The 14,524-nt window shown below is 42.2% G+C and overlaps 1 protein-coding gene across 1 annotated transcript in view; it reads right to left on the bottom strand.

Moving 5' to 3' along the window:
- Positions 1–14,524, bottom strand: part of CEP112 (centrosomal protein 112) — a 162,430-nt gene that overhangs the window by 43,701 nt on the left and 104,205 nt on the right. The window contains exon 21 of the mRNA XM_009902668.2: positions 978–1,040. Coding sequence (XP_009900970.2) covers positions 978–1,040 — 63 coding nt within the window. The remainder of the gene's footprint in view (positions 1–977; positions 1,041–14,524) is intronic.

The raw sequence follows: 14,524 nt of genomic DNA, 5'->3' as shown, positions 1-14,524 counted from the left end.
TTTTCAGGATATATATAAATTCAATAGATATTTTCATCTTCCATGTTCTAAAGACTACTCTGAAGAACAAAAACTCAAGTCAAACCCAGTCTGCTTTTGAGATACTGACATTCTTCCAAGTGTTATTTTGGGCAGAAATGCTGGACCGGCCAGGAGCAATGATAAACACCAAGATGGCCCAGTCAGGACTGTCATCTTGCTATGGGCTGTGTGGGCAGCCACCACCTTCTGACACAAAATGCAAGTCCTGGTTCTGCAGCTGGTCCTGATTTTACAAGATGCACTGGTTGATGGGGGGGGCCTCGCTGCCCCTTCCCACTGACCAAAGGAAGGCTCAGTCCTCTTGGGTCCTCAGGAAGTGAAAAAGTACATAAAAAGAATGAAATTTAGGACTCAAAAAACCCCCCAAAACCCCACACATTTTTTCTAATCATCTTAGTGCAAGAAAGACATTGGATGTTTGATTTGGGAATTGATTAGGGACATGAGGATGATGAGAGGACTGGAGCATCTCTGATGAGGAGAGACTGAGACCTGGGGCTGTAAGGCCTGGAGAAGAGCAGCCTGAGAGGGGATCTTTTCAATGCTGATCAATAGCTAAAGGGTGGAGGTCATGAGGATGGGGTTGGGCTCTTTTCAGTGGTGCCCAGTGATAGGATATGGGACAACAGGCACAAACTAAAAAATCCTGTGAGGGTGCTGGAGCCCTGGAGCAGGCTGGCCAGAGAGGTTGTGGAATCTCCTTCTCTGGAGAGTTTCAAAACCCACCTGGATGCTTTCCTGTGCAACCTGATTTAAGTGAACCTGTATTAGCAGTAAAGTTCGGACTAGAAGATCTCTGGAGGTCCCTTCCAACCCCCACCATTGCATGATTCTATGATTTTCTTTATTATCGAGACATACACTTGAGAGCAGAAGTTTGTCAAGCTTCCAAATCAAATGGATTCACGTGAGGATCCTCCCTTCTCACCACCTACCTGCGAGGATTTCGCCAGCTTCTGGCTGTACTCCTTCTCAGTCTGCTTCAGCCGGCTGTTTGCCTGAAACACACACCAAAGGCACCCTGATTAGCTCAGCTGAAGAGCGTGTCCAGACACTTTGCCACCGACCCCTCCGCTTGGCACCCTGTCCACATGCCTATCGCTGAGCGGCTGGGCCCCGCGCCAGCCCCAACGCCCTTCTGTGGCAGCCAAAAAACCACGAGGGCTTGGCTTTGATCTCAGGCCAACTATTCATCACTTAAAAGAGGGGAGAAATTGTACCTCTGCTGCCAATTATTAGAAAAACATAAAGACTTCTGCAGATTAAAAAAAAAGAGAGAGAGTGAGCGGGGGAGGGAGTGAGGGAGTGAATGAGGGAGCGAGTGGAAGGAGGCAACATTCACAGACCAGTTCATCAGGGTGACTTCATTTCTGAATAGAGGGAAAAGTCAAGGAGAAAATCCCATGTACAGGCTGCCAAGGTACAACAAGACGTGGAGGGCACAACTTCCTTAAGGGTCTTTTCCAGCCAAACTGATTCTATGATTACACTGATCTATGTCTCAGCTTGGTGTCTGCAACTGTCTTTTGTCCCACTGCATGTCCCTTCCTATTTAAAGGTGCTGGTTACACTGAGAATCCACCCAAGCTGCAGCTGAACCAGCCAGCAGCTCTTGGATGTCCATCTTTTTCCTTCTCCAAGTATATTTTTTTTCCACAACTTAAAGACAAGGAAGAGAACAAACTGAAAACAAGGCTATTGTGTCATATTGGAATCAAATAAGTAAATATTTCTTTAATTCTGGGGAAAAATAGAAGAGGGTTTTTTCCCCTTGAATAATTTAATTTCAGAATTCATTCAACAGAAATAATAATTATAATAATTATAATAATTCCAATTTATGGTCGGGACACGATTCTGATTTGTAATAATAATAATTCCCATTTATTTTCAGGACACATTTCTGATTTCTAATAATAATAGTAATAATTCCAGTTTCATTTCAGGACACAATTCTGATGTGTTATTTCCTTGCCAAGTGCCATAGCATTGTGTTGATAGAGCAGCCCCAAACCACTGTCCTCAGATGAACTGCTAAGCACCTTCCCACTCTTGGCTCCAAAACTTGAGGACAGGTGTGTCAGAAAAATGTTTTCTTAGGGGGACAGAATATTATGAAGCCGAGTTCTAAAGCAAATTTAAGCTGATTAAGTTCTCCAAACCTATCTGACCTTGTGTTCAAATCTTTGATCTGTCATCCTTAGTTTTACAGCACAGCATCCAGCACACAGGCATGTTCCTGCAGCCACCCCTTGTGCCAGCATGTGTTCTGCGGGAGCCACCCGAAGCTTCTGAACCTTTTCTGGATCCAGTTGCAAGACTGAAACTCCATTTCTGCAAACACCAGGGATTTCAGCCAGGCAAACAGTCTTATTGATTTTACTGGACTATAAATATAGGAGCTTAAAGTTGCAGAGGGTGTTTGCAAATCATCGCCAAAGCATGACGGACTCAAATCATCCTATACAATCCAGGCAACTATGTATGGTGCAGCTTAGTGTAAGTATATTACAGCCACTTCAAAATCATCTCAAAGTTTGCATGATACTGCAGCTGAAGATCTTGAATCCCTTTAAATTCCAAGATTATGAAACATATGGAAGTCTACCTGCCCCAAGTGGTCCTGCTTTGCAGGGGGGTTGGACAGGATGATCTCTGGAGGTCCCTTCCAACTCTCAGCATTCTGTATTTCATCTGTTACTTGGTACTAAAAAATCAACTAAAAAAGTTAATCAAAACCCATTATCAAATTTGTATATAGCTCCCGAGAACATGTTTTTGGATTTAATTGTTTTTTAGCTTATAAATAGAGATAATGGCACTACAGAGTGGTTTAAAACAGGACACACAAGTATTTTGGAGCACCAGACAAATTAAATTCCATTTCTTCTACATTTATCATTTAAAGTGTACAGTGAACACTGTAAGGACTTCTTGTGGGGCTAAATAAATAAGAAGAGAGCAGGAACACAGAAGCAGTTATGCCAGACAGCTCTGTGCCTGCTACATTCTCTTTGTACTCAGGCTGACCCATGTTAACACTCTTTCCACTGTACTGCTGTCTAGTTTCAGATTACATTTTACCACCCCTGCATATCATAAACTGGCACTTTCAGTCACTTTATTTTTAGGGAAAGAAAGTGAAAAATAAATTACAGTAATAGTATAAATTACTGCTGCTCCCAGAAAGGGAGATCCTAGTCAGCAAGGCTCTGCAAAGAAGATCACATTACAGCTGCTCTTGCTCAGCTTGCCTGGGGTAAAAGTCTTCATCTTTCACAGAAGCAGCTTTATAACCTCCTGAACCCATAGAAGAAATCCCAATACATAATAATAAAAAAACCTCCTAACTTCCATAAACAAATTAGAACATCTTGGTTCATGTTGAGGATGACCTCTGATAGACACGATAGAGGAGATCCAAAGAAAGATCTGCTGAATTCCAGGGTTTATTCCCAACTGAGGGCAAAGTAAGCGTACCCTACCAGTTTATTTCATGACAGTTAAGACATTTTATAATGGCTTTAACAAATTCCAACTAGCACAATATTTATAAGTTGTCTCCCAGTCATCAAGAAGACACCAATTCTTGCACTTATTTGCATTTCCAAGCATCCTTATTTCAGGGGTCTAATTTTCAGCAGCTCTGAGCTACCAAAACTCCCACTGGAGATGGGAAAAATATATTTAGACCAGGCTCCAGCTGTCTAGGTTAACCCTGTGGCACTAAAAACTACAGACACCTGCTGACTTCATCTCTTTTCTCTACATCTGTAACACCTTGCAGGTCTTGCATCATCACAAGGTAGCACCAGTGAAAGCTCTGCAGAAGGCGGCTTCTACGAGTTGCAGTACACTGGTCAGCTGGTAAGATCTAACACATGGTGATGCACAGAAACACTCTTTTCTACTATCATCTTTTCTTGAAGAAATAAACAACTTTTCAGTTTTTAAAACCTGTGACTAAATTAATTTCATACCCCTGACTGTAGGTCGTTGCTTTGGAGCCCAGGGAGGCATAAGCCTCCCGCCCTGGGCACACATAGCACTGCTACACACCCAATCAAAAAAAGCACCTTTATACTCTATTTTTTGTTTTTTTTAAAGGAATGACTTAGAGCAAAGTAAACACACGTAGCTGTGCAGGGTGAACATCACAGAGGGTTTATATTCCATGTTTCTGGACAAACAAGAAGGTTAAAAATGGCAGGGTGCACAGAAGCAGCACTTTCCTGGGCTCCTCCTTTGTTAGCAGGCTGCTCAGCTCATGCTTTATATGGAGCATAAGCTCCTTCTGTATGATTTTAAGGGCATCCCCCCACTTTCAGGTTACATGCTATTTCAGAAGCATAACGAACAAGAATTGAACTGGAAGGTGAACATTTGGAGGGTCAGCCAGTGTTCATTAAAGTCCAACTCTTTTTATAGCAAGGGGCAACACTGCAAATGCAGTTAATGGCCTTAAACTAGTTTTCCGTGCGTGAGAGGTAGCTGTTGAAATCCAGGGCTTGGCAAAAATTTGTCAGAAATATCAATTGTAGTATCCATTTTTAGAATAAAAAGGTTTAAATTGGATAAGCCAGGGAGGAATTTCACTGATTCAGAAATTAACTACTGTTTAGTTTCACACAGTTAATATATATTTGAGCTAAAATTATCTGATTACAACAATTTCACATGCAGTTATTTTATATTACAGAGTGAGGACTTTCTGCATTAAAAAGATTATGTCCTTGTTACAGTTAATTGGTTTTAAAAACCAACTGCAATTCTCTAACGAGCCTTAAAGCATCATATTGTGGCTGCTAAGTGAAACTGCACTGACTTCAACAAAACATTTCATATCAAAACTCAAAGAGGTATTAGCACGACAGATGTGGGATCTGAACTGAGGGGATGCTGTTCTAACCCTGACTGACTTCCATGAAACAACAGCATCACTGAGAATAAAAGAGCAAAGGATCTATGATGGGAGCACACCACAAAAACATATCAAGTTCTGGTCTAATTATGAAGTTTTCAGATGTTATTTTGGAACTATTTTGGAGCTCGCTGGCAGTGGTCAAAGCCCTCAGCACCCTGGCTGAGTAAGAAGGGTCCTGGCCCCTGGCAGGGGTGGTTGGAACTAGGTATCAATCCAGGGTGGAGGAAGATGAAATTGATAGCAGCCTTGAAGAAAAGGACTTGGCGGTGCTGGTGGATGAGAAGCTGGACATGAGCCAATAGTGTGTGCTTGCACCACAAGAAGTGTGGCCAGCAGGTCGAGGGAGGCAATTCTGCCATTTTTCTCTGCTCTGCTGAGACCTCAGCTGGAGTACTACGTCTGGTTCTGGAGCCCTCAACACGGGAAAAACGTGGACCTAATAGAGCAAGACTAGAGGAGGGTCACAAAGATGATCAGGGGGCTGGAGAACCTCTGCTATGAGGACAGGCTGAGGGAGATGAGGTTGTTCAGGCTGGAGAAGAGAAGACTCTGGGAAGACCTATTAGGCCTTCCAGTATCTGAAGGGAGCCTACAAGAAGGCCGCAGAGGGACTCTCAGCAAAGGCCTGCAGTGATAGGACAAGGGACAATGGTCTGAAATGAGAGGAGATTTAGACCAGATGTTAGCAACAAGTAGAGGTTAGTGGAACACTGCAACATGTTGGCCAGTGAGGTAATTGAGGCCACATCCTTGGAGATCTTCAAGGTCAGGCTCTACAAAGTTCTGGGCACCCTGATCTAGTGGAAGATGTCCCTGGTCACTGCAGGGGGGGTGGACTAGATGACCTCTGGAAATCTCTTCCAGCCCAAATAATTTTATGATTCTATGACCTTTGATGTTTTTTCCAACCTAACCCATTCTCTGATTCTGTGATTTTTAAGCTATAAAATGTATTAAAGGGGACTTAAAATGTGTGCCCTAAGAAACCCCAGGGGTTGCTCACCAATACAGCCATCTCCAGAGTGGACACTAGCTCCAGCTGCACCATGGAGTTGGCAGCACATGGACAACTTCATCCACAAAGACAATTCAGGGTATACCAAATGTCCACCAAAAATGCAGCAGTTTTTCAGGAACAGTACCAATCTGTCTGTAGCTTCCAGCTTTGGAATTGGGATTTTAGGGTGAAAAGTTTCAGTCTGGATGAAAAGGGACAACAATTTCAGTTATGCTCCAGAATTAGTAGGAAAACCAACTCCTACCACCCAAATGTGGCTAGATCTGTAAATTTTATGGGTGCAGAGTGAAATTTTGTTCATTTCTGTATAATTCACAGTTTTGTGATGATTCAGTCATGTTTCAATTCCAGCCTCCCCAGAACATGAACTGGCAACAAAACCCCTCTGTAATAAATTTAAGAGTTACAAATACACAACCAGAGTCACCAGGAGAAAAGCAGATTTAAGAAATCTGGTTAGGGTAGTAGCTATGGGGTAATCATTTATCAAAATGCCTGCAACCAACTAAACAATGGCCATGCAAAAGCTGATCCTCCATAATTAGTCAGATAAAAGTGTAAGCAAACTAAAGAAAAAAAAAAAAGAAGGGGAAAAAAAATCAAAGGGTGATGGAAGGAGAAGAAAGAAAACTTGCTCCAGGGAAGAAGCAACTGTTCTCTGATGTGCAGCAAAGAATTTAACATCAAAGAACTAATGTAAATGGGGCCCATTTACCTTAAAAAACAACACACCACTCTGCATTGTGGAATATTTCTATTTAAGTTTGACAGCATTTTGCTTTGTACCAAAATTCAAGATTGTGTAATTTGACAGATGTCAAAAGAAAATGACCTTCAGAATGGCTACCTGGAGCAATTTTTGTTATTAAGTGTGTTAAAACATTCTGTACAGTATCTGTTTAAACTTCAGTAGAACACTGGAACAGGTTGCCCAGGAAGGTAGTTGAGGCCCCATCCCTGGAGATATTCAAGGTCAGATTCAACAAGCCTCTGAGCAACCTGGTGGCCCTGCTTACTGCAGGGGGATTGGACTGGATGACCTTTGGAGGTCCCTTCCAACCCAAACTATTCTATGATTCTGTGATATTGAGACTATAACCCCTTCCACATTATTAGGGTACTGAAGCTTAGCTTTCCCACGGCTCCATGCCCAAATCTGGTAGGGCACAAACACATTCATACATGACCATTTTTAATATTTCCTGGTTTTCCTCTGTTCTGTCCCACAAAATTAAGATGGTTATTTAAAGCAGGTTTAAGAGATTATATCAAAAGTGGTAGCATTTTATTTTTCAGAGCCTTAACAAGTAAAACATGCCCCCAACAGGAATGATTTGAGCTTTTACAAGCTGCCTTTATTCACCAGGGCACCTCTGCTACACAGCCATCTCAACTTGTTCATGTGTGCTCCAGCTCCCTCCCACTTTAATACAAAGAGGTTTACAGCACAGTGCCCATCACTCAGCCCCAGATGTTTTTGGTACCCAAACAGCTGACACCCAGTAAAACCACACTGGCTGCTAAACATCTCTGAAGCAAGTCAAAGCTAAAGTTTCCTCCATGAACACAAGGCAACGGCACCAAGACATGATACTGATCCATGATTTGACTCCCTTAAAGACCATGTAAGGGGAGCTTTATAACCCATGATTCTTTTAGTGACTTCTGAAACCCACACACTTTTATCATTACATGTCAGCTAAGATCCCACACCTTGATTTTTGCAAAGGTGAGACTACAAAGGTCCAGGAAGGACTATGAAGGGATACAAGTGGGATTTTTATTTTTCAGATTCTCCATTGCTGTTTTAAGTTGAATTTTGTGGCAACAACAAGCAAGCCTTAAGAAGATAATGACCAGAAAAAACCCTCTTCTGTATGAATCATTTTTATTAGACAGCAGGCAAGCTGGGGGGAAAAAAAGAAAAAAAGAAAAACAAAAACAACAACAAAAAAGACCTTATGTTTGTATCATTTTGAGATAGAACCTTTTTTTATGAAAGGGAAGACAAACTGGAAACAAAAGCACAGAGTCAGTGTTCCAAAGTTAACTGAGTATTACTAAGTCGCATCATTAGATGAGAGCCCAATAAAAGTTGAGCTTCTACAGCTGGAAAGACAAACACTGAAAATACAATGAAATACCCTAACAAATCTCTGATCTGAAGTAATCAGTGTTCCTTAGCAAGATTATGCTGGATTACTTTTTGTAGTTTTAAATACAACAAAGCTTCCCCAAAAGAACGACAACTTCCCAGAGCCAGGAAGCATTACTGTTCCGATGACTAACTAGACCCAAGTCCAGCAAAGTCTCAATTATAAAGAGAATGGAATATATTGCTCAATCATGAAAGCAATTAAAAACATAAATAAGACATTGGGAGACTCTCTACATTCCCAATGTTTAATTATTTATCCGCTCTCCATCCTGCAGCTGTAGGTCAGGATTAACTCCTCAGAACTAAATACAGGAGAACTCTTTTGGGGATTTGTACCTTATTCATTTCCAAGCAAACACTCAAATTCATTTCAAATTCACACAAGAACTGCAACAGTTTCACCTAAATCAGATTTTCTACAAGTTAAACACCCCTCCTACACTCAGATGTGATTGTGAAACTACTTTGATCTCTGTTCCCAAATTTATTGCTCTGTGTAATCCATGACAAAATATAATGTGATTTACTGTATCTCTATATGACAGCCCAGCAGCTGACAGAACTTAATAATTTAGCATAAGAAAAAAAAAACCTTCTGGCACCAAAATATACAAATCATAATTGAGGCACTTTAGTATCACATTACAATGAAGCATATGCAGACTGATCATAAGAACTTCAGAACAATTAGAATTCTTTCTCACCCATTTAATGAAGGTGGGTTTTACTCCATGACATGTTCTGCAGCTCTAAGCAAGTCATTTTGGAACAGTTTTGCTTCTTCACATTAAAGACTCTGAAGGACTAATAACATCATTTTACTTCTTCTTTATTTCCCAAACACTCCTTTGCCTCCAAAAGAAAAAAAAAAAAAAAAGAAGCCACCTGCAGCTTTTCTCTGTTATAAAACTATGAAGAAAGAGCAGGTAAACAATGTCTCCAAATTGTGCAAGACAGCAGCCCTGCAGAAAAGGATTTGAGGGTGCTGGTGGATGAGAAGCTGGACATGCGCCAACAATGTGCACCTGCAGTCCAGAAAGCTGCACTAAAAGATGCGTGGCCACCACTTTCCTCTGCTCTGGTGAGACCTCACCTGGAGTATTGTGTCCACCTCTGGAGCCCTCAACACAGGAAGGACATGGGCCTGATGGAATGGGTCCAGAGGACAGCTACAAAGATTATCAGAGAGCTGGAGCACCTCTGCTATGAGGACAGGCTGGGGGAGCTGAGGTTGTTCAGCATGGAGAAGAGAAGGCTCCGAGGAGACCTAATAGTGGCCTTCCAGTACCTCGAAGGGGCCAGCAAGAAGGCAACGGCCTGCAGTGACAGGACAAGGGACAGTGGCTTCAAACTAGAAAAAAGCAGATTTAGGATGTTAGAAACAAGTTCTTTACCGTCACTGCAACAACACTGCAATAGGTTGCCCAGGGTGCTACTGCAGGGTAGTTGGACTAGATGACCTTTGGAGGTTCCTTCCAACCCAAACCATTCTATGATCAGCAACTGAGCTTTGCATAAATAAAACCACAAACAAGTGGAGTGATCACTGAGGATGCTGGAACCCAGTAATAGGGCATTAGTTGAGGGACCTATCCTCACCCCACTGGCTGCACCCAGACCAGATGGGATTCATTCAATAATTCTGAAAGGATCTAAGAATGAATTTTGTTAAAAAAAAAAAAAAAAAGGCAAACTCACATTACAATCAGCTACTACATTGGGAAACAGCCAGTGTTATTCCTAATGCTGTCATGGATTCTGGGATGTAAAGATAAATAAAACTGGTAAATGAGAGAAAACTGGACCTGCATGCAACCAGCTCTCTCCAAGACACATAGCACTGGGGAAAAAAAAAAGGAGAATGAGGTAATGATTCAATTAGGCTTTAAGAAATATTTAATAAGGTTTAAATAATAAGCAATTGTGTATTACAAGATCAAGCTGGTGTGTTACAGTTTGTTTGGAGAGTGAAGAAAGGCTCATTGAGAAAATAACTAGAACAGTCGCTCTGCCGCAGGAAAAGCTCCTGTATTTTATAAGCAGGAGAGTCAAGACTGAAACATCAGTTGCACTAAAAAAATCAGATATGTCCCCAACAGTCAGGCTCATGGGCCACCAAGCCCACTAACCCCTACCAGATGCTGCCTGAAGAGACTGTATGAACTTCCTTTACAGTGAGGGTGGTGAGACACTGGAACAGGTTGTCCAGGGAGGTTGTGGATGGCCCCTGGAGGTGTTCAAGGCCGGGCTGGATGAGGCCTTGAGCAACCAGGTCTAGTGGGAGATGTCCCTGCCCATGGAAGGGGGGGTTGGAATTAGATGATCTTTACGGTTCCTTCCAACCAAACCATTCTATGAATCTATGAACCTGTCCCCTTGTGTCCCCAGAAGCCACAGCTATCAGACTGGGGCTGGGGAAGTTCAAGTTCAGTTCCCGCTTATTCCCATTAGTGACTGGTTATGAACTAGATGCTCATAAAACCGTTAAATCCTCTTTTGAACTTACTGATATCTGCCTCCACAGCCTCCATGGACATCAACTCAAGCAGCTGTTGTTTAGAGCACTACATTGTTTCACCAGTTTTAAATCTGATCTCTAACTATTTTCCAGCAAGAATACCCAAGTTCTCAGGCAGTAAGTAACAATTCAGCATTCACCTTCTCCACCATCTTCATCATTTTGTGAGCCTTGAGCTTAAGAATATACACCAAAGGTGACAGCCTAGAAGTTACAGAATTGAGAAAAAGCAGAGATCCCACGGTGCAGCAGCATGAGGAGTGGTGCTTGGACATAGACTTGAAAAAGAAACAGGAGAGAGGGAATACAAAACCCCACCAGTGGATACTTACAGAGAGATCTTAGATTACTACCAGTTGGTTACAAAACCCCACACTCTAAAACCCCCCAAAATGCCAACTAAACTTCTTAAACAACTGTAACTGATAAGACAGGGAGTGAATAAAGTGTGCTGAAAGACCAGCCATATGAGAGAGCTATTTTTAATGCTGTCAGTCCTTGCCCTGTTGAAAGCAATCTTTTTAATTCTGTGTTTTGTCCTAATTTATCATTTAGCTCCATTATGCAGATTCTGGTCTGCTTCTCATTTCTTAACAGCATTGCATCAGTCATTTGAATTTTTAACCCTGTGGTGTTATTTGTGAATGCAAAGTGTGGTGCTGAGCTCCTCTCCAAATATTCACAAAGATGTTAAAAGGAAGTCTAATGCTCTTGGGTGGGTATTTTCCCCACAGTGACAGTTACACCAGCTATTATTAGTTATCTCTGGAAGCAGTTCTGCAAATACAGTGGATGGGCAGAGATCTCACCTGCTGTTTTCTGCTTTGTTCTTCTGAGTTGTGTTGGGTTTGGGGGATTTTTTGTTTGTTTGTTTATTTTTTAAAAGGAGGCAGAAGCAGAGTAACTCTCTGTGAATAACTGAGACTATTGCTTTGAAACACCTCCAGCAGGGAGAGAGCCATAAATTCTGTTTAGGCTCATTTGAGTGAAATATTCCTGAGATTATTCTACCATATTTTTCTTCATGTTTGGCTCTGTTGATTGAAGACCCTTCCAAATGGCTCCCTTAAGGGATGATGCAATTCCTGTGACCATATCCCACTATCATCTTTCTTTTTCTTTAGAGGAATGAGGAGCAATGCAAAAGTGGCCACACTAGAGAGGAAATTGACTTTCTCCCATCTGTGAGCAAAATTTTATTGCCAGGTTTGCTGTACAGGTACCATAAAGATTTCTTGTGCTAACAGACACCAACTTTGCTATACACAGCATTTCTCCTTCTGAAACACTCCTCTTTTTTCTTGATTTTCTAGGCTTCTGCCAGAATTTCTCTTGAAAACCCAAAGTACTGGGCTCATTTGAAGTAATATTAGTTGGTGAATCACTAAATGGTGTGAGAAATGTTCAAGAAGCAAATGTAAGTAAATGTAGAGACACTATGCAACACAAACCCTGGAAGAGAGAGGTAATATCATAGGCCGTAGTTCTTGAGACTATAATGGTAAGAAATAAGAGACCTGGAGAACATCCAACTCTTCTTGTTAAGAATTACCATATCCTGGGCTGCATGAAAAGCAGTGTGACCAGGAAGAGGAGGGAGGTAGTTGAACCCTTTTGCTCTTGTGAGAGCCCACCTGCAGCTCTGTGTACAGTTTTGGTGCCCCCCAGCATAAGAGGGACATGGAGCTGCTGAAGTGGATCCAGAAGAGGGCCGCAAAGATGATCAGGGGGCTGGAGAACTTCCCCTATAAGGACAGGCTGAGAGAGTTCAGGGCTTTCAACCTGGAGAAGAGAAGGTGCTGTGGAGACCTTAGAGCAGCCTTTTGGTACCTGAAGAGGGCTTACAAGAAAGCTGGGAAGGGACTTTTCACAAGGGCTTGTAGTGATAGGACAAGGGGAAATGAATTGAAGCTTATGAAGAACAGACTTAAGACTGGAGATTAGGAAGCCATTCTTCAGAGTGAGGGTGTTGAGACACTGGAACAGGTTGCCCAGGGAGGCTGTGGATGCCACCTCCCTGGAGGTGCTCAAGGCCAGGTTGGATTAGGCCTTGAGCAACCTGGGCTAGTGGGAGGTATCCCTGCCTATGGCAGGGGGATTGCAACTGGACGATCTTCAAGGTCCATTCCAACCTAAACCATTCTACAAATCTATGAATTAAAGCCTCTTGAGCTTATTCATCACTATGGCCTCAGCAAAAAAATCTATGTCGTAGATGCAAACAAACATTTTAAAAGGTTAGTCTGAAGAACCTGGCACATACACAACAACTGGATGCACTCAGCAAGGAGAAAAAAACATACATTTCTGTGATAATTAGATCCCAATTTAATGATATCGTTATGCTTGGAAAGAATACATGTCCACATTTTATGGTTGACCTCTCTGACCCCATGTAAATAAGCAGGGTATCACTGCCACAGCTGAGCAGATAGTTCAGCTGCATGCTCACACAAACCCCTGCCATCTACACCATGGCTATTAGTATTCAAGTTAATGAAGTGAAAGGTGTCACTCAGATCAAAGACTCCATTAGGCTAACAAGTCTAAGCAGGAACCTACAGAAATGCCGTAGAGATGGTCCAGTTCCCAGAAAGTCTTAGAGACAAAGATGGAAGCATTTTGTTAGTTAATGAAATGTAGAGTTGGCAGAGAAGAGCAAGAGCTAGAGAGCCAGCATCCAGCTACGTAAGCTAATGGAAAGCAGGCAATGCTAGTGGGCAGAAGGAACTTAACAGCTTAGAGAGAACTCAGTACTTTTAAGAGTATCTCTTGGAGTATCTCTTTAATCTCTGAAGATGTCATATTCTTTCCCTTCATCTTCTATTTCTTTGCCAGTGCTGAACAGGATGACCTCATCTGTATGAGTACTGACAGCAATGCCAGAACAGATATTGTGAATTAAAGATGTTCCTACATATGCAGCATGAAAATACGCCCAGTGAGCATGTCCAACTGGACCTCATCCTGGGGTTAGTTCATCAATCCAGCATCACAAAGCCTGATGCTAAAGGAAGGGCTGAACTGCTGTTTAGCTTCGAGAAGAGGAGCCTGAGGGGTAACCTCATTTGTGTTGATAAAGATGTGAAGGGCAGTGTCAGGAAGGCAGAGCCAGGCTCTGCTAAATGATGTCCAGTGACAGGACAAGGGGCAATGGGTGCAAGATGGAGCAGAGGAGGTTCCACATGAACAGAAGGAAAAACTTTTTCACTCTTGAGGGTTACAGAACCCTGGAGCAGGCTGCCCAGAGAGGTTGTGGAGTCTCCTTCTCTGGAGGCATTCAAAAGCAGCCGGCATGCATTCCTGTGTGACCTGCTCTTGGTGATCCTGCTCTGGCAGGAGGGGTTCACTCAATCTTTTGAGGACTCAATCTTTTGAGGTCCCTTCCAATCCCTAACATTCTGTGATTCTGTGATTCATCCTGTAATCAAATATCATGTGCCTTTGGTACAGTCAATAGACAAAAATGTACATTACTTCTCCACAAGAAAAGCAGCACTGAAAAAGCATTAGATGTTCCTGGAACCTGCATAAAGATTTAACAGGATGAGTCAAAATATCTTTTTAAATATAGAAAAGTCAATAAAAAGCTAAATGCTAAAAATTATTGAGAGAGGACAAAAAAACCCCAACCCGAACCCTTTCTATCCCACTCCAAGCTACTCACGTGCACTACTCAAAGAGAGGTTTCTTGATGAGGGATTTTCAGAGTTCCAGGGTTGCTTCCTTGGAGCATTGTTAGCATGTCTACTGATTTGCTGGGGTCATGCTTTCTGAATGCTCATTTTCTTTGCCAACAAAATACCACAGATGAACGTTACAAACACGTGTGTTAGCCAAGCTTCACATCTGCACGCACTTAGA

This window comes from Dryobates pubescens, chromosome 20, assembly GCF_014839835.1.
Source record: "Dryobates pubescens isolate bDryPub1 chromosome 20, bDryPub1.pri, whole genome shotgun sequence".
NCBI classification, from domain to species: domain Eukaryota; kingdom Metazoa; phylum Chordata; class Aves; order Piciformes; family Picidae; genus Dryobates; species Dryobates pubescens.
Note: the sequence above shows the minus strand (reverse complement) of the source record. Positions and strands in the feature narration are given on the sequence as shown.